At 56.2% G+C, this 27,993-nt stretch overlaps 3 protein-coding genes across 8 annotated transcripts; 2 read left to right on the forward strand and 1 right to left on the reverse strand.

Annotated features, from left to right (window-relative positions):
- Positions 1–45: 45 nt before the first annotated feature.
- On the reverse strand, positions 46–2,571 carry C1QL4 (complement C1q like 4). Its single transcript, XM_027907323.1, has 2 exons — positions 2,074–2,571; positions 46–344 (listed from the first exon to the last, which is right to left on the reverse strand). The coding sequence occupies exons 1-2, from the start codon at positions 2,569–2,571 to the stop codon at positions 165–167; spliced, it is 678 nt and encodes a 225-aa protein (XP_027763124.1). The 3' UTR covers positions 46–164.
- Positions 2,572–8,685: 6,114 nt separating this feature from the next.
- DNAJC22 (DnaJ heat shock protein family (Hsp40) member C22) lies at positions 8,686–10,705 on the forward strand. Its single transcript, XM_027907322.1, has 3 exons — positions 8,686–8,710; positions 9,054–9,863; positions 10,315–10,705. Exons 2-3 carry the CDS (start codon positions 9,114–9,116, stop codon positions 10,492–10,494), a joined length of 930 nt encoding a protein of 309 aa, XP_027763123.1. The 5' UTR covers positions 8,686–8,710; positions 9,054–9,113; the 3' UTR covers positions 10,495–10,705.
- Positions 10,706–10,805: 100 nt separating this feature from the next.
- Positions 10,806–27,936, forward strand: SPATS2 (spermatogenesis associated serine rich 2). 6 transcript variants are annotated; one of them, XM_027907318.1, is made up of 14 exons: positions 10,806–10,974; positions 14,856–15,040; positions 16,818–17,014; positions 20,182–20,261; positions 20,348–20,456; positions 20,825–20,874; positions 21,136–21,355; positions 21,611–21,745; positions 22,814–22,949; positions 25,549–25,607; positions 26,055–26,164; positions 26,410–26,512; positions 26,645–26,820; positions 27,043–27,936. In XM_027907318.1, exons 3-14 carry the CDS (start codon positions 16,990–16,992, stop codon positions 27,238–27,240), a joined length of 1,401 nt encoding a protein of 466 aa, XP_027763119.1. In that variant the 5' UTR covers positions 10,806–10,974; positions 14,856–15,040; positions 16,818–16,989; the 3' UTR covers positions 27,241–27,936. The 6 variants fall into 6 exon arrangements, 5 of the variants coding, with proteins under 5 accessions (XP_027763119.1, XP_027763117.1, XP_027763120.1 ...); XR_003573873.1 differs by lacking the exon at positions 10,806–10,974 and having other exon boundaries at positions 14,523–15,040; positions 27,043–27,599; positions 27,671–27,936; XM_027907316.1 differs by lacking the exon at positions 14,856–15,040.
- The last annotated feature ends 57 nt before the right edge of the window (positions 27,937–27,993 follow it).

Consider the following 27,993-nt stretch of genomic DNA (forward strand, 5'->3'; position numbering starts at 1 on the left):
GAAACCGGAGAAGGTGCTGGACTTAGGGGTATTTTTGGGGTGTTTGGGGAGTGGTTTTATGGGTTTTATGATGGGGGGCTGAGAGTCGTGGGGCAGGGACAGCAGCGGGGGGCAGGACCCCCGTCTCAGAGCCCCGAGCCCCCTCCCCGTCCCGGGGGAGGGGGTCAGTCGGGGTAGATGATGAAGCCGGAGAAGGTGCTGTACTTGTTGGTGTTGCCCCCGTGCACTTTGCCCCCGTCGAGCTTCACGAACACCTCGTCGCCCACGTCCAGGTGCAGGATGACGCTGTTACTCGCGTAGTCGTAGTTCTGGTCCGCGTCCTGCGCGATGGCGCTGGCACGGACCTTGGGGGGGGAGGGGGGCGTGGGGGTCAGGGACCACCCCCCACCCACGAGGGAATGGGGATTCGGGACCCCCGAGGGGCGATCAAGGTCACGGTGCCAGATGGGGCAGAGCCGATGTTCCCCCGGGCCACGAGTGTAGCCGAGGGGACAACCTGGAGACACCTGGGAACATGTGGGTTCCCTTCCGGCACCACCGGCATCCCACAGGATAACAGGGGCACCCCGAGGGTCCCACAGGGTGACAGGGAGACCCCCCCCACCCAAGGCAGACTCCAAGAACGGTGACCAGGAGCACGGGACCCCCCCAGGCTCCCGTGCAGCCCCTCCCCGGACCAGGAATGCCCCGGGGGGACACGGGGACAGCTCAGTTTGGAGGGGTGGTGCTGGAGGGGCATCGACCACCTTGGATCGATCCTCGTTTTTCCCGGAATACGAGGATGGGAAGAGTCCCGGGGTGAGGCCATTTGGGAGCAAACAAAGGGAGAGGCCGGGGGGGGCACAGCCCGACGCCCCCCCCGCTGGGGATGTTCCAGTGACCCCCCACAGCCCCCCCAAGTCCCATCAGCTCCAAGCCCAGCATTCTCAGGGGATCGTGTCCCCTCCGCCCCCGTGGCAGGACCTCTGGAAAGGTGGGGGGTGTGACCTCAAGGCTGAGGGGAGGATGGGGATGGGAGAGGAGGGGGGTGGGGGGCATCATCCCCCCCGTGATCCCAGAGGGGGAAGAGGGTGGGAACAGATGGAGGAGGCGGGGGAGAGTGTGGGAACTGAGGGGGTTGGATGGAGAAAATGGAATGTGGGGACTTGGGAAGGAGGAACTGGGGACGGGGAACTGGGAATGGGGGAAGAGGATGGGAATTGGGGGGGTGGGGTTGGATGGGGGAAATGGGATGAGGAGAGAGGAACTGGGGATGGGGAATCAGGAATGGGGAAAGAGGATGGGAACTAGGATGGGACTAGATGAGGGAAATGGGTGGAGGAAACCGGATGTGAGTTCTGGGGGAGGGAGGAACTGGGGATGAGGAATCAGGAATGTGGGCAAAAGGATGGGTATTGGGGAGGATTGGATGGTGGAAATGGGATGTGGGAAGGGGGGACGAACTGGAAATGGGGAATCAGGAGTGAGAGGAAATCAGGATGGAAATTGGGGGGTATTGGATGGAGGAATGTGGGATCCGGGGGAGGGAGGAACTGGGGATGGGAAATTGGGAGTGGGAGGAAGAGGATCGGAATTGGGGAGAACTGGATGGAGAAAATGGGACGTGAAGATTTGCAGGGCAGCAGAACTGGGGATGGGGAATCAGGGAGGGGGGAAGAAGGATAGGAACTGGGGATGGGATTGAATGGGGGAAGTGGAATGTGGGGACTTGGGAGGGAGTAACCAGGGATGGGGACTTGGGAATGGAGGGACTGTATGGGAATTGGATGGGGAAAATGGGGTGTGGGGATTTTGGGGGGAGCAGAACCGGGATGAGGAATCAGGAATGGGAGAGAACCAGGCTGGGGGAACTAAAATTAAGGAAAACCAAACTAGGAAACCCGGGATAGGTGTATACAAAAAACGGGACCGGTGTAAACAAGGAAACTGAAGCACCACGAGTTGAGTGGGAAAACCAAGATGGGGAAAACCTGGGTGGGGAAAACCAGGATGGAGAGGGACCATACGAAGAGACATGGGGCCGGCAGAGAGCAGGGGGGGCCCGGGGGTCTCGGGAGTCTCTCCCTGCGTTACCTGCCCGTTCTTCATGAGGTCTGCCCACATACTGGTGCCGTCCCCGCCGCGCATGAGGACGTGGTAGGTGAAGAAGTAGATGCCGGGCAGGGGGCAGGTGAACTTGCCGCTGGAGGGCTCGTAGTAGTTGCCCACGTTGGTTACCACGTCGTCGAACCGCAGCACCTCGTAGCCCTCGTGGGGCTTCCGCAGCCCCGCGTAGAAGGCGATTTTGGGGCTGTAGAAGGACGGGATGTACCCCCCGGGCCCTGGCCCCGGGGGGCCCGGCGGGCCCGGCCGGCCCGGCTCTCCCGGGGGCCCTCGCGGGCCGGGGGGGCCGGGGGGTCCCCGCGCTCCGGCGCGACCCCGGCGGCCCGGGGGGGGCTGCGGGGAGGCCGGGGGGGGCGGCTCGGGGTAAGGGTCGCAGACCATGCGGCAGCTCCCCAGCATCTCGTAGTGCGCGGCCGCCTTGGAGCTGTGCACGAGCAGCGGGATGGCCACCAACAGCACCAGCACCATCGCCACGCCCGCGGCCACCCCGGCCACCCGCCGCCGCCGCCGCAGCCGGGACGCGGCCACGGCCAGCAGGTCCTGCTCGCCCTTGGGGGCGATGGTGGTGATAGCGGGGGGCGCGCAGGGGACGCCCCCGGGACAATCAGGGCACGGGGAGGGCCGGGGGAGAGGGGATGAGAGTGGGACTGGGGATGGAAATAAAGGCAGGGATGGCGATAAGGATGGGGACAGAGAGGGGGATGGTGGCTGGGTTGGGAGAGGGGATAGGAGTAGGAACAGCAGCAGGGATGGGGACAGAAACGGGCCTGGAGATGGGGACAGGGATGGGGATGGTGGCAGAGTTGGGAGAGGGGATGGGAGTGGGAGCAGCAGCAGGGATAGGGGGACAGAAGCGGGGCTGGAAATGGGGACAGGGATGAGAACGGAAACGGGGTTCAGATGGGGCTGGAGATGGGAACAGGGATGGTGACAGGGATATGGATGGGGACAGAGATGGGGACAGGGATGGGGACAGCAGCCGAGGCCGAGGCTGGAGCTGCAGGTGGAGCCAGGGATGGGACTGAGAGCAGGTATGGGGCCGAGGATGGGATCAGGAGCAGGAATGGGACCGAGAGCTGAGATCGGGGCGAGGACGGATCGGGAGAGACGATGGGACTAGGAATGGGGCTGGGGACGAGGCCGGGAGTGGAGCTGCGGGGGGAGCCAGAGATGGGACCGGGAGCGGGGCTGTGGCTGTTCCCGGTGATGGGACCGGGAGCGGGGCCGGAGCTGCGGGTGGAGCCGGGATTGGCGCTGCTGAAGGGAATGAAGCCGGAGCCGACGATGGTACCGGAGCGGAGCCGGGAGCGGAGAGTGGAGCTCCTGCAGTAACAGCCGGGACCGAAGCCGGTGTTGGAGCTGGTGATGTCACCGGAGCCGGGATGGAGCCGGGAAGAACCCGGGAGGGGAGCTGGGAACGAACCGGGAAGGAGCCGCGACCGAAGCCGGGATGGAACCGAGATAGAACCGGGGAGGATCCGCCACGGCGCGCGGGTCAACTTCTCCCCAAGTTGTATGTGAGAGGGACCCCCGGGACCGGGACCCCTGGGAATGAGACCCCTGGGAATGAGACCCCCGGGAATGAGACCCCCGGGAGCGGGACCCCCTTGCCCCGGGAGCGCCCGGTTCTCTGGGACCCCCCCGCGCCCTTCCCGGGGGACCCGCGGCCCCGGGCCCTCGGTGGGCCCCCCTCCCCCCAAACCAATCCCTCCCTCTCCGGTACCTGCTGCCGGTGCTGCCGCTCGCACCGCGCCCGCCCCGCACGGCCCCGCTCCGCCCGCCCCGCTCGACGGCTCCGGGCACGGCGGGGGCGGGGAGGCGGCCAGGGGCGGGGGGGACCCGCAGGAGGGTGAGTGTGCAAGGGAGGGGGTGAGTGTGCACAGCCCTGGGCGGGGGAGAGCGGGGACCAGGAGATGCGGGAGAGCTGGTACAGGGTGAACAGGGATCCCCCCCATGCACAGGGACCCCCTCTTGTGGGGGTCAGCCCCACGCAGGCGGCCGCGGGGCAGTTTTTGGGGTCCCTTTGGGATCCAAACGCGTGGGGAGCTCCGTGTTGGGGTGCGGGGCTCACGGGCCCTCCCCAATACCATCCTTGGGGCCTCAGCCCTCCCCCCCCGCCACCGAGGGGCCCCCGGGAGGGGCAGGTTGGAGAGGTGGGATGGAGGGATGGGATGAGGGAGTGGAATGGGAGAGTGGAATGGGGGGTCCCCTGCACGAAGCCGGGGGAGGGGCCTGGGGTGGTGTCCATGTGTGTCCGTGAGGTGTCACAGTGGGACCCCCAGGGACAGAAGCTGGGGGGATGTGGAGGTGTGTGCACAGGTGTGTGGGGGTGTGTGCTCTGTGTGAGGGTGTGCTCAGTTCACGTGTGTGCTCTGTGTGTGTGTGTGTTCTGTGCATGTGTGTGTGCCCTGTGTGTGTGTTCTGTGTGTGTGAGCGCAGGGGTGTGTGTTTGTGGGTATACGGGCATGCTGGGTGTGTGTGCACAGGTGTGGGCTTTGTGTGTTCATGCTCTGTTCATGTGTGTGTTCATGCTCAGTGCATATGTGACTGTGATCCTGCTGTGTTTGTGTGTGTGCATGCATGTGCTCTGTGCACGTCTGTTGTGTGTCCATGTGCATCTGCGTCTATTCCCTCTGTGTCCATTCCATCTGTGCCTGTGTCCCTCTCATGTCCATGTGTCCATCCCATGTCCCTGTGTCCATCCCATGTGTGTCCATCCCACATCCCTGTGTCCATCCCATGCCCTTGTGTCCATCCCATGCCCTTGTGTCCATCCCATGTGTCTGTGTGTCCATCCCACATCTCTCTGTCCATCCCACACCCCTATGTCCATCCCATATGTCCGTGTGCCTGTCCCACATCCATCCCCAGCACATCCATGTCCATCTCCACTCAGGGGTCACACGGGTGGGCTCCGCTCCCCCTGCCTGCCCCCCGCGGGTGATTTATCGGGTCCGTTCTCCCTCTCCCGGCGCTTCCAAAGGTCTCGGATCCCTCCGATCCCCACGATCCATCATCGGCCTTGGATCGGCCGCGGATTTACGGCCGCGCTGCCCGCGATCGATGCGGCCCCGACACCGCCGTGTTTGTGCAACAAATTACGGCGCCGAGTGGTCGGGGGGTGGGGGGGGTCTGGAGACGTCGATGCCACACCATGTGTCCCCCCCGCCTCGGGGACACGGCGGAGCCCCGACCCGCGAGCGGGCTGAGCTTAATGAGCAGCAACAACGAACTAATTAAGACGGCGGCGAGGGGAAGCCCGGGCGCTAATTAGCAGGGCTGGGAGGTGACGGGGACACGAGGGGACACTGGGGGGTCCTCAGGGGTCCTGGCGGGGGAGGTGAGGCTGAGGGGCAGCGGTGAGAGCGGGGGAGATGGAGGGGTGGGGGAGTCACGGCCAAATCCTGCCTAAATCCCCCCCGGGCTGATCCCGGAGCGGGTTACACTGGGTTGGGGGGGGGGGAGCTCAGTCACGGTCTGATCCTGCCTAAAACCCCCCAGGGCTGAGTCTGGAGCTGGTAAAACTGGACTTGGAGGGCTCAGCCCCACCTTTGGGGTCTCTCGTGTCTCTGCCTTAGTTTCCCCATCCTGCTGAGCCCAGACAGGACTCAGGACCCGCCCCGGACTCCCCCCGGATGAGGACACGGACCCAGCCTCCCCCCAGGCTGCGAGGGGGGCTGAACCGGGGAGGCTGAGGAGGGGGGGGGCGGCGGGGCCGGATTTGGCCGCAGCACATGAATAAATTCATGACACCACGTCCCCGTGTCCCCACCGGCCCCCCTGCCCTCCCCCCCGTCCCCCCGCCGCTCTGACACAACCCCGCGGTCACCAGCTGCCTCTGCGGCCCCCCAGGACCCCCCGGCTCAGGAGCGGGCACGTCCAGTGCCGCCCAGTACAGCCCAGTACACGGTGCTGAAGCGTCCCCAGTGCCTAGGGGTGTCACCCCGCTGTCCCCAGGGGGGAAGGGTCGGGGTCCATACCCCGTGCGGATGGATATGGATGGGATGGGGATGGCCACGGGGGGAGCCGGGGCGGGTCGGGGACAAATGGCCCGAATTGGAGGAAAATTGTCCTTGAGGCCACAATGAACCAGCGGTGGGGGGGAAACACACACGTGTGAGGGTGGTCCTGGAGCTGTCGCGGGGCTGGGGGGGCGAGTGACAACGCTGGGGAGTCCCCGCTGTCACCCGCACCCCAGTGTGCCTCCCCAGACCTCACTGCAGCCCCCGCCCTGGCACTTCCCGAGCACCCTCAGCACCCCCCTCCCCCAGCTCATTAGCGACTGCTGTTTATTAGGGCCGAGAGGGGGTCAGGGGGCTGTGCCAGGACCCCTCCCCGAGCAGTGGAGGGCTGGGGGATGCGATGGGGTGGGGGAGCGGGTCCCACCCTGGGGCAGCTGCATCTCCCCACGGTTGAGCAGTGCTGCGGGGGGGGGGATGTTATCTGCACACCAAACGCCTCGTGTGCCCCCCCCCGGATGGTGCTGAGTCCCCACCCCACAGCGGTGCTGGGGGGTCTCATCTACACCCCGAGCTCCCCCTGTGCCCGCCGGGATGGTGCCGAGTCCCAGCCTCACCACGACCCTCCCACTTTGCCCCCACCGTGACGAGCCGTAGGGTCCCAGCCCTGGCTGCGGGGGCATCCCTGGGGTGGAGGGATTTCGTGCCCCCCGCCTTATGCCCCCCCCTCCCCCCGGCAGGAGATGGACGGGCCGGGCCGGGTTCGATTCTCTGGACAAGCGACATTTATCAGGGATTCAGGAGATGTCGGAGCACAAACCCAGCCCGGCAGTGGTGGGGGCCGCCGGACCCCCATCTCCGTCCTCACTGCCCCCTCCCCGCCGGGCCGGGGGGGCCAGGAGGGCTCATTGCGATGCGCCTCATGCGCACCTGAGCCGGGCGCTGACAAATAGACATTTAAATGAGACAATTAGCGGGGCCGCGCGCTGACATTTCTAATGGATTAATGCGCCTCGCGCCTAATCCAAGCAAAATTCCCCCAATTCCGGGCCCGCGGCGCTGGCGGTGATGGACGAGCCCGCGGGGACCCTCGGGCAGGGGGAGCATCGGGGAGGGGGAGGGAGGGGACGGGAACGGGGTTGGGCCTTTAGACGTGTGTGTGTGTGTGTGTGTGTGTGTGAGCACACAGGTGTGTGTGTGAGCACACAGGTGTGTGTGTGTGACGTGTGTGTGTGCACATGTGTGTGTTTGTGCACACGTGTGTGATGCACGTGTGTGTCTGTGTGGATTGGGGGTCACATGTCCCTCTGTGTCCCCCTTGTGTCCCCCGCATGTCCCCTCCATGTCCTCCCCTATCTCCCCCCATGTCCCCCGTGCCGTGCCCCTCCCACCGTGTCCGTCCCCCCCCCCCGGTGTCCCCAGTGTCCCCCCTTGCCTGGGCCGTGACAGATGCTCCAATTCCCAGCAAACTTCCCCCAAATCCATACCCCCCCAGTCGGTGCCCGTGGACGATCAATGGCACCAATTACACCCAAAACGGTGTTGGGGGGGGGGAGGTTGGGGACCCTCTTAACCCCTCCCAGCACCCTGAGACCCCCCAGGGCTCCGCTGCTTTCCCCCTGGGTGCTGGGGGGCTCTGAGAGCAGTTGAGGTCACCGGGGGGGGGGGTCCAGCACCCCTCTCCTCCATCGACCCGAGGCAAATTTGACATTTTTAAATCCAGATATTTAAAGGGATCGATCGGGATGTCAGAGAAACCCCCCCCCGCACCGAGCGGGGGAAACACTGAGGGGTCTGGGGGCTGCCCGGGCTGCGGTGACCCCCCCAGTAGTGCTGGTGGGGGGCTAGACCCTTCCAAATTGGCCGCTAGGGGGGCTGGCCCCCCCGTTTGGGGCTGTCGGGGCCGGGGGGCAGCGGAGCGTGGGCGGGGGTCCCGCGGGAGCCGCTGTCAGGGAGGCAGCGAGGCGCGGGTGGGCAGCGCGGGGGGGCCCGTCAGCCCTGACGGCAGCGAGACAAGGGGGCTACAGCGGGCCCCCCCGGCCACGGCACGGGGGGGCACGGGGGGGAGCTCCAGCTCTACCAAAAGCGGAGGGGCAGCAGACAGGAGGGGGAAGGTACCCCTCAAAAAAGGGGGGAGGGGCTTTGGGCAGCAGCGAGGGAGTGGGCAATGGGCCCCCAAAAACCAGGAGTCTGGGGGAGCCCATCCAGCCCCAGGGCAACGACAAAGGCGGGGTGATCGACCCCCAAACCTCAGGGCAGCAGCGGTGGGGGGACAATGCACCCCCAAAAAACGGGGGGTCTGGGAGTCCCCATTCAGGCAGTAGCGAGGGGGGGCGACGGATCCCCAAACCTCAGATCAGAAGCGATCCGGGGGGAGTGGGGCGATGCCCCCCCAAAAGCCCATCCCGGTTGAGCCGGGGGGGTGGTCACAGCCCCCCCTGGAAGCCCCTGAGAGGGGGGTTCGGGGCGGGGATGGATGGGGGGGGGACGTGACCCTCGGGAAGGGGATTTGGGGCTAGGGTTTTCCAGGGGGACTCCAGGCCCCCACATGTCCCCCCGCCCCTTGCGGTGCCCCCTCCTCCCCCCCGTGGTGCCCTTTGCCCGGGGCAAAGTCTGGGGGTGACGCGGCGACGGCAGCGTAGGGACAGGTGGGGTGGAGGAGCCTGGGGGGGCTCACGGGGGGCTAGGGGAGCTCAGGGTGGGTCAGTGGGACCCAGGAGGGCTCAGGGGTCCCAGGTGGGCTCACAGGGTGCTGGGTGGGCTCAGGGTGTCGTGGGTGGGCTCAGAAGGTCCCAGATGGGCTCAGGGTGTCCTGGGTGGGCTCACAGGGTGCTGGGTGGGATCAGGGTTTCCTGGGTGGGCTTGAAGGGTCCCAGATGGGTCCAGGGTGTCCCGGGTACAATAGAAGCTCCTTGGAGGTCTCTGATGAGAGGGGAACACACCAGCATGACCAGGGCTCCCTGACCCACGCCCACCCTCCCCCCCACAGAGCTCTCCAGGCACCAGGACCACGCCAGGGACCCCCAGGACTCCCGAGCCCCCCCTCCCCCCATGGCCAAGAGCCTCGTGGTGGCCCTGGGGCTGTGGGCACTTGGGGGGCTCCTGGGGCTGCACCACCTGTACCTGGGCCGTGACCGCCATGCCCTGCTCTGGATCCTCACCCTGGGGGGCTTCGGCGCCGGGTGGCTCTGGGACCTGTGGCACCTCCCGGGCTGGGTGGCAACTGCCAACGGCCCCCCCCGGCTCCCCGAAAGTGGGGCTGTGCCCATCCTTAGCCCCTCGCGCGTGGCAGGGCAGCTGCTGGTGGGGGCATATTTCGGGCTGGTGGCCGCGCTGGGGGTCCCCTGGGTGCCCCCGCCGCTGGCCGTGGCGCTGGGGGTGCTGCTGGTGGCCTCGGTGGGCGACCAAGGAACCAACCGCTCCCGCGTCCTGGTCGCGGCCTTCCTCTCCTCCCTCCTCTTCCAGGGCGGGCTGTTGCCCACCAGCCTGGCGACCACCGCGGTGGCCGCGTGGCACCGCCGGTTCGAACCCCCACGGGACCCCCCGCGCCCGCTGTCGGCCCGGTTGTGCCACCTGGGGCTGGGGGTCGTGGCTTTCGGGGCCCCCCTGGCCTGGGGGGGCGTCAGCGGGGTCCTGGGGGTCACAGGCACCGTCCTGACGCTGCCCCTCAGGATGGGGCTCCTGCCCCTCCGCGCGGGGTGGGCGCTGCTCGAGGGGCTGGGGGTCGTCGGGAGGGCCCACGAGGTGGGTCGAGGGGGCACGGGGAGCGGAGCGAACGAGAGGAGGCGGCGGGCGCTGGAGGTGAGGGTGGCTCGGGGGGGACGAGGGGAGGGGGGAAGAGGGGCTGGGGGCTTCCATGGTGGAGAGGGATGGTGGGTTGGCAGGTCCGGGGAGTCCATGGGACAGGAGATGTTCTGTTGGGGGGTCTGTGGGGTGGGGGATGTTGGGATGGGGGCCTGTGGTGTCTGTGAAATGGGAGTCTGGGGGGTCTGGGGCTGGGGGGGCTGTAGGGTGGGGGATGCTCTGTTGGGGAGTCTATAGGACAGGGGATGATGTGCTGGGGGTCCATGGGATAGGAGAGGCTGTGATGGGGGTGTGTGGGATGGGGGATGCTCGGATGAGGAGTCCATAGGGTGGGGGAAGCAGGGATGGGGGTCCAAGTGGTTCGGCTGCTCCCACATTCCGGGGGCCAGACCTCCGCTTTGGGCGCCCCCTCCACTGTCCCCACCGCCCTGCCATGTGCCCCCCGCAGGTTCTGGGGCTGCACGGGGAGTGCTCGGCCGAGGACGTTCAGCGGAGCTACAGGGAGCTCGTCAAGCTCTGGCACCCGGACCACAACCGGCACCGCGCGCGGGAGGCCGAGCGGCGCTTCATCGAGCTGCAGGAGGCCTACGAGGAGCTAGCGGGGCCGCGGCGGGCGGCGGGGGGGTGACACTGTGACAAACACGACCCTCCCCGTTCTCTCACCCCGGTGGTCCCTCGTTTTGTCGGGGCACAGACTCGAACCCGGGACGTCCAATCCCATCCCCTCACCCCCCCCTCTCCCCGGCCCCCCTTTCGGATATTTCCGGCAGTTTCCGTCCACGTTCGGAGTTCTTCGCCCCGCCCATTATGGGCGTGATCTAAAATATTCAGGAATTTGATTGGCTGTTCGGGGGTTAACCGCGCCCCTCTCGTGGGGAGGGCGGGGCTCAGCTGCGGAACGGCGGTGGGAGGCGGGACTAAAGGGGCCTTCCCCCGCTGTCATTGGTGGAGCTCTTCCCCCCGGTGCGCAGTGATTGGTCGGCCGGGAGAGGGCCGCGCGCTGATTGGCTGTCGCGAGGAGGGGGCTCTGCCGAGCCGTGGCCCCCGCGCGGAGCGATCGCGGGAGGAGGAGAAAGGGGGAGAAAAAAAGGACCCCCGGGACCCCCCGGTGAGTGCGGGATACCCTCCGAGACACCCCGCAGACACCCCTGGGACCAACCCGGAGGGCGGGAGGGGGCGGGGGAGACGCGATTGGGGCCGGGCCGAGGGGATCTCGTGAGGGAGTGAGGGGGAACTGATGGTCTCTTTGGGGAGGCTGAGGGGCCTTGTGAGGACTTGGGGGGGCTGAGGGGTCTCTTGATGAGTTGGGGGTGTCTGAAGGAGTCAGAAGCGCCTTGCGAAGGTTTGGGGTAGTCAGAGGGGGCTTCGTGTGGGGTTGGGGGGCTGAGGGACCTTATGGGGGGTCTGAGGGGTCCAGTCATGGGGGTGGGTGAGGGGACTTGTGAGGATTTGGAGAGGGTGTGAGGGGACTTGTGAGGGGGGTGGAGGGAACTTATGGGAGGTCTTAGGGACTTAGTGAGGATTTGAGGAGGCTGAGGAGCTTTGCCAGCCCAAGGAGGTGACAGGAATTTTGGGGTTGTGAAGTGGCTCCCAAATCCCCAGGGATTGGGGTTTTCCCTTCCTTTGGTCGTTATTCCCAACAGTTAACGCGGTGCAAAATGATGATGATGTTCACCCCAGACCCCTTCGAAGTCCCTGGGTTTGGCACAGATTCTCACCCTTCCCATCCGCTCAGGGATTTCTCCATGGGACATCCAGGCAGCAGGATATGGAGAGTCTTTTCCAGAGCCTGATTCCCACTTTTCTAGAGCTTAAATCCCACTTTTCCAGAGTCTAATTCCCACTTTCCCCACCCCCATGGGTGCTGTTCCTGTCCCAGCCCGTTGTTGAGAGAGCTGTTTCAGGGAAGTTGTGGCTCATTCCCTGTGGAAACACATATTCCAGAGGGATGGAAAGAGAAACATGGGATTTAATTCCATGTGGAGAAGGGGGAAGATTCTAATTAGGATGTGGGAATTGTCCCTGAGGTGCTTTCTGGTGTCATTGTCCCCCCTCTGGGGTTCCTGAGGGTGAGATTTGAGGGGTCCCAGGAGCTTCAGCTCCAGCTTGGGATTGGAGGAAAACTTGGAAAACCAGGAAAAATGGCCTGAAAATTCCCTTCCAATTTCCCAAGCACTTGACCTCAGCATCCCACCAGATATTTTGGGATTTTGAGGGTTTTAGGATCATTTTTTCCTCGTTCTGGGCTGTTTCCCACTGGATGCTCCCACAGGAAAGCTCTGGCTGCCACATCTTCCCTGGGAGGTTTTTCCTTGGATTCCGTGATCCTGGAGATCTTTTCAGCATAAAAATGTTTCTTTTGGAAGATGTTGAGGTTTTTTCCCCTCAAAAGTTGCAGGTGGAGAGTCTGGAGAGTTTGAGGTCTTTCCCTCTTTCTTTCCCTTCTTTCCCTTTTCTTTTTTCCTTCTTTTCCCTCACCCTCTTTTCCCTTCCTTTTCCTTTCCTTTTTTCCTCTCCTTTTTTCCCTTCTCCCTTATTTCCCCTTTTTCCCTCTCCTTCCACTTCTCATTCAGGAATATTTTACCCCCCGAACTCCACAGTTTTACCCCTTTGAAGCAGGAAAACGTGTCCCGGTTACCTCATAAAAGATGGATGTGGGATAATTCCTCATTCCTAGCCGTGCCTGGAATAACTCCAGACAATAAACGCGTGGATTTCCCTGGAATACAGACACCTCATTATCTCCCACCTTCCACTTCCCCCCCTCCCAGGCCCCAGGAGGAACATTAAGGAATTATTCCTTTTAAATCCCGAGATGGGGTTTGGTATTCCAGGAGCACCTTTGGGATGGGAAAAGCCACTGGAATCGGCCTTTCCTTGTGTTTAAAAGGCTTATGAAAACTGAGTATCCTGATTTTTTTGGGGGAAAAAACCTGATTATCCCTTTTTTTTGGGGGGGGGAAACCCCTGCAATTCCAGGGAGGCTGGTGCTGCTCCTTCCTTCCTTTGTGATAAAATCCCTGGATTGATGCATTCTGTGGCTGTTTTGGGGCTAAAATGCTTGCTTTTGGGTCAGAACCCACCAAGGGGTGTGTGAAAAGAAGGGATTTGAACTTCACATACTTTGGGGGAGAAAAAGATCCCAAAGTATAGGGTTTAAATTTCCCAGGAATTCAGCAGAATTTGGGATAAAACTGGAGCTGGGAGTTCTAAACATGAAAAACCTTCCCACCACAGCACAGAAATTTGGGCTGTTGGAGTTTTAAATCTTTGTGTATTTTATTTAAGTGTTATTTATATAAATCTATAATATATTTTATATATTTATGCATTTTATTTCCTGTCCAGAATTTCCTTTTTCAAACCCTCATCCCAGCCCTGGGTGTGCTTATTCCCCCCTTCCCACTTAATTCCTGTTTATTGTCCCCCTTTAAACTGAATAAAACTCTCTTTTTTTGGCTGTTCAGGTGGAAATTTTGGGGGGGGATTTTTGAGCTTCCCCAGAAACTTCACAGACAATTTGTGTTTTTTTCTAGCTCTTTGGGAGGACTCTGAGGTGGGTTTTTTTGTGAGAAATCCCTGGATTTTAGTGTCTTATCCCATTTTTTAGTCAGGATTTAATTCCTTGTGCTCCACAGGGGGTCAGGGCCCACCTGGGCCCTCCAGAGTGTTGGAAATTGGATTTTTATTGGAAAATAATTAGAAAATGCCGATTTCTGTGTACTCAGGGATGATCCCCAAGATGGAAATAAGCTGGAATATTAGGCTCCATAATTCCAGAGCCAGTGATCCACACGGTCCTTTCTAGGAGCCCAAAACACCCCCAAAACCCCCAATTTTTGTTTAATTCTTTCAAACTCCAATTCTTTCAGATGAATCTCCCTGAACCCCATAAAAACCCAGACAAATTTCTCCCTTTTCTCACTTTTCCACCCAAATTTTCCTTGAATAATCAGTCTGGATGGAGCAAAACCAGCTCTGGAACTGGGAGCTTGAGAATTGGGGGGGTTTTTTAACTTACTGACTGAGATTTTTAACTGTTTTCCTTCTGATAACAGTCCCCTGTAACACTCCTCTGCATTTCCATGGGATTTGGGGAAGTTTCCTGCAGGAATTTGGTTGTTCCAGCCAGATTTGGGTTGTTTTGGTCCACATAAATTCCCTTAAAAAAACACTATTTGTTTGAAATACGGATTTTTGGGGCAGTTTTGGGGCTTTCCTGTGTCTCTGTAAACCCCCCTCCCCACCATGTTAATTCCTCTTTTCCCACTGAATTCCCACTTGGATTTAGTGGGTTTTTTTCGGCCCTTTATGTTGAAAATTCCCACCTAAAGCTGGTTAGGAATTCCAGGGATCTGCTGTGTTCCAGGAGCTTTATCATGCGAAATATTAATTAATATTAATTAATTATCAAGAATTAGCCATTTGATCCCATTTTACCCATCCCTGTGCTTTCATTCCCATTCCCAATATTGCATTTTCTCCTTAAAATTCCCTTTTCCAAACCCTCATTTGTTCTACCCCTCTAAATTTCTGTTGATTTTCCTCCTTTAAACTGCACAAAACTCTATTTTTTGGCTGCTCAGGTGGGATTTTTGGGGGGGATTTTTGAACTTTCTCCAAAAATTCCACGGACGACTCATATTTTTTCCAGCTTTTTTATGAACTTCGAGATGTTTTTGGCCTGATTTGCTCCTGGGATGTCCCTGCAGAGGCACTTTTGAAACATCCCTTTGTTCCACGAATTAAACCCCAGGGAATTAAAGCACTCCCAAGGTGCTCCAAACCCCTCATTCCCAGGCATTCCCACCATTTTTATTCCCAAAAATAAGATTATAAAGGGGATTTTAGGCTTGGTTTTCCTGAATTGCTGCATTTTAAACCTGGCTTTAGGTTCAAAGCCCTTCCAAAGGGTTCTAAAGCCGGGATCAGAGGTCGGGGTGGGAGCTCCAGCCTTTCCTAAGCTCCGGCTTTATCTGGAATCCGAAGGTTTTCCTGGCACAGCATTTCCTGGTCGTGGCCACAGAGCAAAGCAGGGAAGTGAAACTGGGCTGGAATCCCTCGGATCCCCCTGAAATTCCCAATTTCAGACTTGCTTTTAAGGGATGAAGGAGTTTTAATTGGGAAAAGCTGAAGGCAGGAGTTTAATCCGTTCCTTTTGGGACTCTTTCCAGGTAAAAAATTCCTTTTCCTGTTTTGTTTTGGTTGTTTGGTTTTTTTTTTTTTTTTTTTTTTTTTTTTTTTTTTTTTTTTTTTTTTTTTTTTTTTTTTTTTTTCTTTTTTGGTACCGACAGGAGGGTTGATTTCATCTGGGATTTCAATCATTGGGATTCACTCCTCAGGAATAAGTTTGGGAGCTTGGAAGGAAAGTCTGGAGTGGAAAAGACTGGTTTTAAATTCAAACCCTGTCCCTGTTCCTGAAGCATTCCTGAGACTTGTGAATCCTTAAAAAAAAATTCCTGGGACTTGTCAATGCTTAAAAAAAATTCCCTGGCACTTTTTAATCCTTAAAAACAATCCTGATCCAGGAGTTAATTAATCCTGCAGCTGTCAGGTCATTCCTGCCCCTTTTCCTGCCAGGGACAGACTCTCCCAATATCCCAAATATTTTGTGCCTCGAGATCCCTCTGTTTTCCAGAGGAAAATGAGAATTTTGGGATCTGTTTTGCATAGAAAATGGGAATTTTGGGAGCTTTCCCCCTGCTCCGTCGGGAGGTTTATCCCAGAGCCGGATCTATTGTTCCCTCACCTTTGGATCCTGGTCTTTGTTTAACCCTTATCCTGCTTTTTTTTTTTTCCCCAAAGAAAATCCTCCCCTGGAATTCTCACCTTGGAGGGTGGGTTGTGCACCTTGAAAGAAGCAGGAAGAAGGAGTTAAATTTGGGGGTCTTTGGGTGCTGGTGGCAGGATTTTGCCTTTCCTGGGGGAATCAATCCTGAAATCCAGGAGTTTGGGTTGTCCCTGGGTGGGATCTGATCCCGAAATGTTGGGATTTGTGGCAGTTTTTATTGTTTTAGTTCAAATCTAGATTTTTTTTCACTCACTGTCAGGGGTTTAAAATGGCTTTAAATTCAAGAGTTGAACTGAAGCAAATCCAAAGGGATTTGGGGCTTTATGGATATGTTATGGATAATTTATAATGGAATAAAGTTCATATTACATAAAATTTATGTTGAGTATAATTTATGTGTTTATATTAAGCAAAAAGTATATTATACAAAATATAGATTATATTGAATAAAATCTGTATAACGTAGAATAGACATTATATAAAATTCATATCAAAAATATCTATGACATGTAAATATAATATTTTTTAAACTATACAAAATAATGTTAAAAATATATAAAATTTATTTTATTTACAAATTATGTGCTATAAAATTTAGGGTATAAAATTTCTGTGTTATAAAATTCATAGTTGAATAATTTCTGTGCTATAAATCTATATTAACAAAAGCTATATGAAATTATATATATTTAATTATAATATATTTATTATATAATTATAATAGAATATATTATAATATATGGAGGTTATTTGATATGGAATTTACTTTATATGCTGTTGAAGTTATAAAGATTTATGTATTATAAATTATTACATTTATATTATAAACATGATATATAATATTGCATGCAATTACCGTATATTAAATTCTATAATATATAAATTGAAGTGTATAAATAATAGTGATTATAGGCAATATTTTATAGCATTATTTGTAATATTTCCAATATTTAATATCATTAATAACACATAAATTAAACCTATGTAATAAATAGAAATTTATATCTATTTTTAGCTGGTTTTTTCCCTGCTGGGCTCTTTTATCCCTTTCAAATCCCAACTCCTTAAAAACCCCTGGAAACCCCTGGGAACACTTTGTCTCACAACCCAGCAATTCCCTCCTCTCATCCCTTATTTTTGTTCCACCTTTTCTCTTCCAGAAATTCCACTTGGAGCTGGGACAGAACCTCCTCCAGGAAGGAGCTGCTCTGCCTGTCCCTACACTCCCAACAACTCCAGGCCCCTGGACTGGGAATTTTCCTCCCCAGTCCCCAAAACCTCTCAGAATTCCCATTATTTCCCCCCTTTTTGTCGCTGAATTTGGGGCTGGAAATGTCTAAAAAGCAGAACACAAAAGGTAAGACGTGACAGGATCAAACCTCCCCTTTTCCACCCGGCCCAGTGCTGGTGATTCCCAAGTTTTTTAATTGGGAAAAGGCCTCGTTCCTGCCCTGTTCCCTGGGGAGCCTCTGGGGCCCCTCTGACAGCTCCTTGTCACTGTCTCGGTGACATCCCAGGACCTTCTGGGCTCAGTGACATTTTTAGGAGCATTTCAACTCCCCGCTCGGACAGCTGTGACTTCCAGGCTCTAATGGGAATATCTCAGCCTTTCCACAGGCAGCAGGAGTGAAAAGAGCAGGAAAAAATGGGGATATTGAGGGAAAAAATAACAGCTGGGAAGTGGCAGAGCTGGACTTTGTGGGTTTTTTCGGGATCCCAGTGGTGAAATCCCATTGCTGGGCCTGGATTTAGGGAGTGCTTTGGTTCCTTATGGATTAATTCTCCCCAGATTTGGTTGTGTTTTCCACAGAATTTGGGATTTTAAGACAGGATTCCTCCTTGGAGTGGCTCATGGGAGCCCCCTCCTAGGAGTCCAATCAAGGAATGAGCCTAGATTTGGGGTGGGAAGGCTCAGGCCTTGGAAAAACATTTCCCTCTTGGAAAAACACCTCAAATGAACCCTCTCCAAGCCTTTTTTTCCTTGGATGTGGCACCAGGAGCAGTTTTCTCCCTCCAAACCCACCTTTCTCTGCCACCTCAGAGCTGATTCCAGGGGATTCTTTATGTGGAATATTAATTCCAGAGGGTGTTTGTGTGTCGGGAGGTCACATTTTCTCTGTATTTGCACCGACTAATTAATAATTTAAGGCTCCTGAGTTGACAATTCTCGTCCTTTCCCTCCTGGAAGAGCTTTTGTTCTCTATGCATAAAGTGGTTATTTCCAGAGGCTTTGTCACAGAATTGCTGCCGACCTGAGGAGCCCTGAGCTGGATCCAGGGAATTAGTCCTGAAAATTGGGATATGGGATCATTTGGGAGTGGTTTTCAATGGTTGTGTTGGAGTTTGAGCCCTTGGAATCATTTAAGGAATTGAGGAATGGAGTCGGTTCCATGTGCTGAGGGAAAGTACCACCTGGCAAAGGAATTGAGGGGTCTGGGAGGGGAAAAACAAGGGGGAAACTGAGGGAAAAGATGGGAAGTTGAGGGAAAACATTGGGAAGTTGTTCTTTTGAAGGAATTCAGGCTCTGGCCAGAGGGAAAATCTGGCTTTTCCTGAGCTGGGGAAGGAGCTTTTACTGGCACAGGGAAGAATCTTTTCCCAACCCAAGGAAGGATCTTTCCCTTCCCACAAAAATGCAAATTCTGAGCTCTTGAGTCCTGGCGGCCGCGTTTGAAATTCCGTCCCTTCCCGGGGAGCCCCTGGTGCCAGCAGATCCCATTAAGGATTCCTGGGAGCACATTCAGGGCCATATCCAGCGGGTTTGGGGTTGGCTCAGGCGCATAATTTTTGCATGAGAAGTGTCTGAACTCCGGGAGGATTTGGGGCCGGAGCAAAGCAGCCAGAGAGGGAATGTAGAAGGAGCTCCCTGCCCTGGGAATCCCAGCACTTCCAGCTGGGAATAGGCACCTCCCAGGGCTCAGGAGCCTCTTTAATGTCCTGGGTGATGATTTGGGATCAGTCTGGACAAGGGGATGGAGGCACCTTCAGGATGGCACCGAGTTGGGCGGGATGTGGGAAGGGACAGAGGGATGGGCCAGGCTGGATCCGTGGGATCCTGGAATTCTGGGATTCCTTCCCCAGCATCCTCTGGCTGTTCTACTGTGAAAGTTTTGGGGGAAAACATCGTTAATTCCCCCTGCTGAGATGAGGTTGGAGCTCTTTGGAAGATGAAGGGCTGGAATGGGGAGTGACGTGTCGGGGGTGGGAATGTGGCTCCAGCCAGGGGGCTTTGAGGGATTTATCCTCTCAGAATCCAGGGCTGACCTTTCCATCATTCCCAGGGTTCTGTCACTGTGTTTGGAGCTGTGGGGGAGGAAAAGCTCCATCAATGTCTGGGAGTCAATGGGGCGTCTCCAACCCACGTCCCGCTTATTTACAGGAGGGGAGGGGATGCACCAGCAGCTCTGGGATATCAGGAGTGTCGGTGGGGATGGAGCACGAGGGCCGGGACACAGCCAGGGACACCGGAGGGGCTCTGCAGGAGAACTGGGGGGTGTGATGCCTCAAATCGTGGGGACTTGCCAAGGAAAAGGGATCTGGGTGTGGTTTACTGGGACAGAAATGGTGGGAACTGGTGATTCAGATCTCAGGAGGGAACAGGTGTCATGGAATCTCTGGGGAGTCCTGGAATTATGGAGGTTGGAAGAGCCCCCTCAAACAATGGGATTTGGTGTCTGAGGGGACTTTTCCAGCCTTAATAATTCCATGACTCCCTGGAAAGGGGGTGGTGGTGCCAAATGGGATCATTCCAAACCCCCAGGTCCTGTTTTGGTCCCCTCCAAGGCCCTTCCTGAGCCCTAAACCACCATACTTTATCCCAGAAAACCACAGCAACATCCATTTTCCTTCTTAAAACCTGGAATTAGACCTGCCTGGCAGGAAATCCCCCTGGGAATGGCTGGGGATGTGCAGATTTATGTGACCTTTTGGATGTCAGTGATGGCTCGTCTCCGTTTATGGGTCTCTTGGAGCATCCAAACATTCCCTGGGAGCTCCTGGAACACAAACTGCTGGATCTTCATTCCCATTTATCAGTCTGGATGCCACTGGTGTCTCCAGGAGGAGGAAATTGGTATCCAAGGGCTGCTCCAGAGGCTCCTTAACTCTTTGCTGCTGGGATCAGGGGGAGGTTTGATGTGGGAATGAGGGGTGGGAATGGTCATTGTTCATCCCAGTCTCTGCTCTGGAGGATCCCAGGGAACGGCTGGAGCTGTGACAGGGGAGGGTTTAGGCTGGATTTCGGGATAAATCCAACCCCCAGGGGTTGGTGGGACCCTGGAACTGCTCCCCAGGGAAGGAGGAGGCTCCAAACCTGCCAGAGCTCATGGAAAGGCTCTGAAAAGTTGGGATTTTGGGAATTAGGGAGAGTCCTGAGCAGGGCCTGGAGCTGGACTTTCCATATTCCAGCAGTCATGGAGGATTTGGACAATGCTCAGGTGCTGGGATTTTGGGATTAGTGGGATTTGGGGGTCCACGTTCTCCTTGGCACAGTTATTTAGGACTTTTCCTCTCCTTTTCCCACAGATCCTTCGGGATTTATCTTTGATGTTCAATCCAACACTGTGATGGCCCAGGGAGGGACCTTTGAGAACATGAAGGAAAAGGTAAAGGAGCCTTTGGAATCTTTATTCTGGACAAATCATCTCCCACAGCCCAAATTCCAGCCACTTTTCCATGTTTTTCCCCCCAGATTGGAGCTGTCCGAGCGATTGTTCCCAACAGGAGCAACAACGAGATTGTCTTGGTCCTGCAGCACTTTGACAACTGTGTGGATAAAACAGTCCAGGCCTTCATGGAAGGTGGGAATTCTGGAATTTGGGATGGAATTTGGGGTGTGGAAGGTTCATCCCATCTTTGTGGACAGGGATTTGATGCCCAAACCAGTGAAATGGCAGAGATTTTGGGAGATTTTTTTTCCTCAGAAACGGGGATTTTTCCCCCGGAAAATGGGACTTTCCCCCCCCCCCAAGAGTGGGATTTTTCCCCTGTATCCCAAGGAGGCAACATCTCAACTGGGAATTCCCAAAGCCCAGCTCAAACCCCTCCTTTAATTCCATCAACCAGGAGATTTGAAACTTGGTTTTCCAGATGTGGAAGCACCTCCAAGTGTCTGGGAAGGACCTAGAATGCTCCTTTTCCCACCTCTCATCCCTGTTTTCCTTTACAGGGAATGCCAGTGAGGTGCTGAAGGAATGGACTGTGACAGGCAAAAAAAAGGTACCACTGCTTAAATATTCCCTACAACCTTTGGAATTTGGGGGATCCAGTTGAGAATGGTGGGAAAGGGAATCCCAAGGGGAATTTGAGCTGCACCTTGTGGGGACCTGGCACAGAAATTCCCTGTTTTATTTTGGGATTCTCATGAGATTTCCCATGAGATTCCTATGATTTTCCATGGCATTCCTGTGGAATTTTCCAGCCAAAATTCCCTTCAGGAATCACAGCTAACATGTTTTTTTTTCCCCCCAAAATTCCCAGAACAAAAAGAAGAAACCCAAACCCAAACTTCCCAGTGGCTCCAGCCCTGCCCTCCCAGGCCCTGGAAAACCAGTTTCCCCCGGAGAGGAGACCCCGGGAAACTGGGAGAAAGGGGGAATGAATGGATTCCACGTGAACGGCTGCGCCCAGGACACAGAATCCGTGGATTCCCTGAGCGAGGGCCTGGATGGGATGTCAATGGATGGCAGGGAAGTGGATGGTCAGTGCTGGAAAACTGGGAATGGGAACAGTGGGGAGGGGCTGAAGGGCATTTTAGGGGCCTTTCCTTGGGTTTGGGCCTAAATCCTGATTTTCTGGTGGGTTTTTTGGGGGATGTTTTTGGGTCCTAAGTCCCAATTTCTCCAGGTGTTTTTTCAGCACAGCCTTGATTTTCTGGGAGGGCTTTTCCTTGGTTTTGGATCCCAAATCCTGATTTTAGCTGGATTTTTTGGGCTCAGAGTTTGCCTTTCCCCAGCAGAGCCGAGCCTAAGGAATGGACTGTCTGACCCGGAACCCCCAAGGCTCCCTATTTCCCCCCCCAGGGCTCTGCCCACCTCCCTCCCCGACCCCCGGGAAGAGGCTCCAGTGTCACCCCCTGGCAGGAAAATGGGTAAGGACACAAAACCTCGGGAATGCGGAGGGATCGGAGGGTTTGGAGCAGGTCCTGGAGGAGGAGAGGCCTTGGGAGCTGGGCTTGGTTATGCCAGACTGGGAGGGGAACTCCTCAATCTGTAAAATATGTCAGATATCCATAAAAATACAGGAAAAGCTGCTCAAGCCTTGGATAATTGAGGGAAAACCATAAACCTATGGATTCGTGGAATGGTCTGGGTTGGGAGGGGCATTAAAGATGATCCAGTACTACCCCCTGCCCTGGACAGAGGCACCTCCCATAGTCCAGGTTCTTTCTCCTCCTCCACCCAGCACAGCAGAAATTCCAGCACTTTCTCTGGAGCAGGGAGAGCTCATCCCTTCCCCCCCACATCCTATCACACCCCGGGGCTGTTCCTGAGAACCTGTGAAGGGTCAGGCTGAGGCTGTGACAACGAGTGACAACAAGTGACAGCCCTGGAGGGTGTTCCCCCCCACCTTTTTGGGGTGTTTTGTCCAAATCTGAGATGTGACAATAACAGGGAGGGACAGGAGGGACCTGGAGACCCCCCAGTGACCGGGGAGGTTGTGCTGGGGGGGATCGGGGGCGGAGTTCAGGGAATGGTGGAACAAGAGCCATAATTTCACTTGGCAGGAGCCAAACTCTGCCCCCAGGACCTGAAAAAATGGGTCCTGTCACCTCCTGGTGGGAGGATTTTCATCCCTTGGAGAGTCCAGACATTCAATCCCAGAGAAATCATGGATTTCCCATCCCTGGCAGTGTCTCAGGCCAGGTTGGAGCCACCTGGGATAATGGGAGATGTCCCAGTGGAGGTGGAACTGGATGAGCTTCAAGGTCCCTCCTGTTCCAAGGTCCCAAACTGTTCCATAATTCCATGAAGTTCCCTTCCTCAAACAAACAGTTGGTCTCCCTTGTGCTGGGCTTTGCAGCAGCCTGGGCTTTGATCATCTCCAGCCTAAACCCAGCTCAGGGCTGCATTTGATCCCTGCCATATTTTTGGAACACCCCTTCCCATGCCAGCAGGAAGGATCCAGGGCTGGAATTGCCCATTCCCTCCCGTTCCAGGGTCGAACATCGAGAAGTCGGTGAAGGACCTGCAGCGCTGCTCCGTGTCCCTGGCGCGCTACCGGGCCCTGCTCAAGGAGGAGATGGACACGTCCATCAGGAAGATGAAGCAGGTCTTTGCTGAGCTCCAGAGCAGGTGGGTGGGAATCTGAGTGTGGATCCTGCTCCTGGGATGGCTGGATTTGGTTGTCCCGGGGGGTTTTGGCTACACCACCCGCTGGGAGAGTCCCAGGATGGTGGGAGGTGTCGCTGCCCATGGAACCAGATGGGCTCGAACGTCCTTCCCAGCCCAAAACATTCCATGGTTCCATGGTTTTCCCTGAATTATTGAGCAGCTCTTCCTCTTTATTTGCATGGGATCATGGAACAGTTTGTGTTGGAATCATGTTTAAAAGGCATTTTCCTTCCCTGGGGGCTCCAGGAGCTGGAAAGGGACAAAGACAAGGGGTGAGGGGCTTCTGTCTGGAAAAGGGGAGATTTAGATGGAATTTTGGGGTGGCTTTTCCGGAAGATTTCCCATCCCTGGGAGTGTCCCAGGCCAGGTTGGATCCCCTGGGATAGTGGGAGGTGTCCCTGCCCACAGCAGGGCATGGGACTGGACAAGCTTTGATGTCACCAGGGAGGTCTAAAAACACATGGAAAGTCTTGTTTCCGCATTTTAATCCAGGTTTAAACTATGCCCCCCGTGTGTAATTAGTGCTGGGGTTTAATTGGGGCTGGGTTTGTGCTGGGGATGATGTTTGGAGCAGCTGATTGAACCCAGCCCTGAGAAACTGTACAAATATTGGGTTTGGGGGAAGAAAATATCCATTAAACAAGAAAATATCCATAAAACCCTGCCTTGGGTTGACAAGGAGCTGAAATTCTGCTCCCACATCCCAGGATTTCAGCAGCTCTTGGTGTCAAAAGCTGTTTGTGTCAAAAACCTGACAGTTTTAAATTATTAAAACCAAGAATTTAAAGCCTTTTAGCCAGTTTTGGCTGCTCATTGTGGCCTTGTCCTTGTGCTCCTGCAACATTCCCACTGGGAAGTACTTCCCTGAAGGAAGTGTTTGGGTTTTTTTCCAGGCTTAAAATCAGCTGAAAATCATTCAAAAATGGGAATAAATGAGTCTGGAACTTCCCTGAGGGTTTGGGTTTAAGGTGCCCAGGGGGTTTTGGGGTCTTTGGGCTGAGCTTGGAGAATTCCCAGAGGGAATTTGAGCCTTTTTCCAGCTATATTGTCTATATTATATAATTATATATATTGACATACATTATTATATATAATACACAGAATATATTATACTTTTGATAATATACCTTATAATTGTCTGTACTGTGTTATTATCTATATTGTAAAATATTGACTGTATTATTACCAAAATTCTGTATTATTAGAGTGAGGGTTTAAGGATTTTTTAACCTCTCCACACAAATTTCACATGTAAAAACCTTCTCCCAGGTCTGGAAAACATCCTTCTCTCCGTTAACTGGGATTAATCCTGGTTTTTATTCCTGGCTAACAGGGAATAATCCTGGGAACAGGATTAATTAATTAAGGCTGGGAATGGCTAGGAATTAATTAATAAGACCACATTCCCCCCTCCTCCCCCAGCTCCCCGAATTCCTGCCCTTTCCAGGGGGCACTGGGGCACCTATGGGTGCTGCAGATCCAGGTGTGGCCACTCTGGGAATTTCTGGGAGCAGGGAGAAGCCTCATTCCCGACACTGCCCCTTCCCTGCCCTGGAAAAAGGCAGGAGGAGGGAGCCATAAATCACCAGAAGCAGCCAAATGTCAGAGCTGCTGTTCCAGGGAATTGTGGAGATTGATCCCCCTCCCTCCCAGGGAAGGGGGGTTGGTATTTCAGTGCCTCAGACAGGGACTAAATTAAACATTCTGCCCATTTCCAATGCTTTTCCCTCAAAAAGGTGAGGGATGAAGGGCTGACCCCGCTGTCCCCTGGTGGCTCTGAGCGGGGAGCAGGGACAGGAGGGTTTGGGCTTTTGTAGTCAGGAATGAAAAGGGAAATGAACCCAATTAAAGGGCTGGATTTGAATTCTTGACTCACCTGGAGCAGTGGGAACCAGGAATGGGGGTAGAGAGGGCTTAGGGGGGCCGGGGTCTGTCTGGGAGCCAGTTCCTGCACAAAGCCAGACTGGGGGGACTGGGATTCCTTCGGGGTTTGTTGGTACCTGAGGGAATGGGTGGGAAAGGCTCTGGAGTGGGAGCAGAGAGATGTGCTGATCCGGGGGGCTCTGAGATGGTTGCGCCTTACCTGGGGGGCTGTGCCTCACCTGAGAAATCCCTGGCTCACCTGAGGGATATGAGGTTACAGAGGTGGGCTCAGGGTGACCTGAGGGGGCTCTGGGGCTGTGCCCTGCTCAGGTGTCCCTTGAGTGTCCCCTGCGTGTCCCAAAGGGTTAGGGTTAGGGCCCTGTGGGGCTCCAGGTGCCCTGTGGGGCTCACAGTTCCTACTCCCCAGTTCATCCTCCTGCCCCCAACTTCGCCCCCAGCTCTCTGCTCCCAGTTCCTGCTCCCACCTCTTCCTTGTCCCAGTTCCTGTTCCCCAATTTCTTCTGCTCCCCAATTCCTCCCTCTCTCCCCTCTCCCCTTCCTATTCCAGCCCAATCCGGGGCTCTCCGGGCACTTCCCGCGGTTCCAGCTCCACCTGCCGGTGTGTCCCGGCTGGATCCTCCTCCCGGAGCCTTTCCCTGCCCTCTCCAGCACTAAATCTTTTCCCTGTTTTCCACAGCCTCATGGACCGAGAGGTGGCTTTGCTGGCCGAGATGGACAAAGTGAAGGCAGAAGCAAGTAAGGGACTGTTCCTGGAGGGGTTTTACAGGATTTCCCTCCTGTTTCCATCATTCCCAAACACCTCAAGACTCCATCACACCTCCCCAGAGGGTGGAAATTCCCGAAATCCTGAGAGTCCTGAGGATGGAAACAGCTTTTCTGCTCACTTTTAGGGTCCCTTCCAACCTAAACTATTCCAGAAAATTCCATGACATTCCCTTCACGGTTTCTCCTATATCCCACCTCTCAAGATATGGGGGATGGTGGGATTTCCCCAAAAGTACATGGGACAAATCTTATGAAAAAGATCCAAATTCCAGAGGCGGCAGAGGGACAGAGCTGCTCCCAGCGTCCCTCCTGGAGCTTCCACCTCTGGTTTGGTGCCTGTTTGGAGCTGGAATTATCCCAGGGAGGGTCTGGGGGGTCAGAGGGATGGTTTTTCCCTGATCCAGGGCTGTTTTCCAGTGGAGATCCTGGTGGGGAGGCAGAGGAGGGCAGAGGCCTTGCGGAAACTCACGGAAGGGGCTGCGCAGATGTCGGAGGAGCAGCTGCTGGAGCTCAGGGCTGACATCAAGGTGGGCCCTGGGGGGGCACCTTGGATTCCAAACACGTTTGGATTCCAAACAGAATTTAAAATGGTTTTGTAAAATCCTGATTTCACCCCAACACCTGGGGAAAGTTCTGCATTCCCTAAATTCCCTGAAACCCCTCTTGTCCTGAGCTGAACCAGGAGGGTCTCCCCTGTCCAGAACAGAACCAGGAGGATCTTCCTGTTCCCATTCCCAGCCCAAATCCTCCCCCTTTTTCCCTGCTTTTGCAGCACTTTGTGAGCGAGCGCAAGTACGACGAGGAGCTGGCCAGGGCCGGCAGGTTCACCTGCGACTTGGAGGGGCTCAAGAGGAGCATCACCTGCTTCGGCCAAGGTGGGGCTGGGGGCTCCTGGGACCCCCGTGCTGGGCTCACTCACCTGAGACCCATCTGCTCCCCAGAGTATCCTGTCCAGTGTCCCCGTGATCCCAGCCCCTCTGACCCCTCCCCTGCTGTCTCTGTTTCAGTGTCCCACCCCAAGACCAGCTATTCCAGCCGTTCCCGCTGCAGCTCCGGCCCCCCCGGGGCCCCCCTGGGCCTCCCTAGTGCCTCCCCCACCCCCAGCACGGCCGGGAAACCCCTGGGACCCCTGGAGGGGGCTCTGGGGGTCACAGTGGGGGACCGGCCCCGGCCCCCCCGAGAGGTGGGTCTGGAGAGGGGATGGGGGGTTCTGGGGGTCCCACACCCTGTCCGGGGAGGGTCTGGAGGGTTCCCTGGATAGATTGACCCCATGGATTTGGGGTTCAGGGGAGGGGGCTGTTTTAGGGGGGTCCAGGATTTGGGTGTTCCCAGAGTGGGATTTGGGGGTCCAGGAGAGGGGGTTTTGGGGGTGGGTCCCTGTTCTTACCTCCCCCTCCATTCCCAGCCTTCCCAGCGGATCCGGAGGGCGGGAGCAGGACCCCGAGCCCCGACCCCGCGGCACAATGGCCCCCCTGGGCCCCCCAACAGCGGGACCCAGCCTGGCCCCCGTGAGCCCCCAACCCCGGGCCCCCCCTCAGCCCCCCGAGGGGGGCTCCCCCCACGGAGACCCCGCAGGAGCCGTACTGAGAGAGCGAATTCCTGAGGAAAACTCCGGGATCCCGCCGGGGGGGGGTCCCAGCCACGTTTACAATTCCCGTTCTGTGCCATTTTTCCCCTTTTTTCCCCCTTTTTCCCCCCTTTCTCTCCCCCATCCTGGTCTGTTCCGTGTTGTCCCACTGGGATTTGGGGGTCCAGGACCCCCCAGTGCTATCATCCCTTCCACCTCCCTTTTTCCTTCCTCTCCATCCCAAAAATCCCTCGCGCTGGAAGCGAGGAGGAGTGGGGAAGGAGGAGGGGGCTCTGACCCCCCCCAGGATCTGGAATGTTCTCCTCTGGGAACTGGGGAGTCCCCTCTGTCTCCCCCAAATCTGGGATGTCCCCTGAGACCCTCTGGGATCTGAGGTGTCACCTCTGTGTCCCCCCAGGCTCTGGAATGTTCCCTGTGGGATCTGGGGTGTCCCCTCTGTGACTAGGGGGGTCCTCTCTGTGTCCGCTGGGATTCGGGGGGTCCCCTCAGCTGCACATTTGGGGTTTTTCCCTAGATTTTCTTTAGGGAATTTCCTTCATTCCCATGCCAGTTCCTGCCCCCCCCCTCTAATCCCCATCACAGCAACACCCAGGAGCAAATCCCAGACATTCCTGGGAACAGGGACAGTAAATCCACACGGGGAAGGGCTGGGAGGGGTCCCCAACGTTGCTCCCCACCACACACACACTTTTTCCATGTTTTTTTTCCAAGTTTGATTTTTTGGTTTTTTTTTTTCTTGAATTAATTAAAACTTCAGAACAAATTAAA

Source organism: Empidonax traillii, unplaced genomic scaffold (assembly GCF_003031625.1).
Source record: "Empidonax traillii isolate 1590-97213 ecotype Southwest subspecies unplaced genomic scaffold, ASM303162v1 scaffold1437:size147607, whole genome shotgun sequence".
In the NCBI taxonomy this organism is placed as follows: domain Eukaryota; kingdom Metazoa; phylum Chordata; class Aves; order Passeriformes; family Tyrannidae; genus Empidonax; species Empidonax traillii.

Excerpts from the sequence above, each read along its gene's own strand:
- C1QL4 (XM_027907323.1), bottom strand. The coding sequence starts at position 2,571 with ATGGTGCTGGTGCTGTTGGTGGCCATCCCGCTGCTCGTGCACAGCTCC. Across the intron at positions 345-2,073 it reads ACCTCATGAAGAACGGGCAG|GTCCGTGCCAGCGCCATCGC; the intron begins GTAACGCAGGGA and ends TCCCCCCCCAAG.
- DNAJC22 (XM_027907322.1), top strand. The coding sequence starts at position 9,114 with ATGGCCAAGAGCCTCGTGGTGGCCCTGGGGCTGTGGGCACTTGGGGGG. Across the intron at positions 9,864-10,314 it reads GGAGGCGGCGGGCGCTGGAG|GTTCTGGGGCTGCACGGGGA; the intron begins GTGAGGGTGGCT and ends TGCCCCCCGCAG.
- SPATS2 (XM_027907318.1), top strand. The coding sequence starts at position 16,990 with ATGTCTAAAAAGCAGAACACAAAAG. Across the intron at positions 20,457-20,824 it reads AGTCCAGGCCTTCATGGAAG|GGAATGCCAGTGAGGTGCTG; the intron begins GTGGGAATTCTG and ends TTTCCTTTACAG. Across the intron at positions 21,746-22,813 it reads ACCCCCTGGCAGGAAAATGG|GGTCGAACATCGAGAAGTCG; the intron begins GTAAGGACACAA and ends CTCCCGTTCCAG.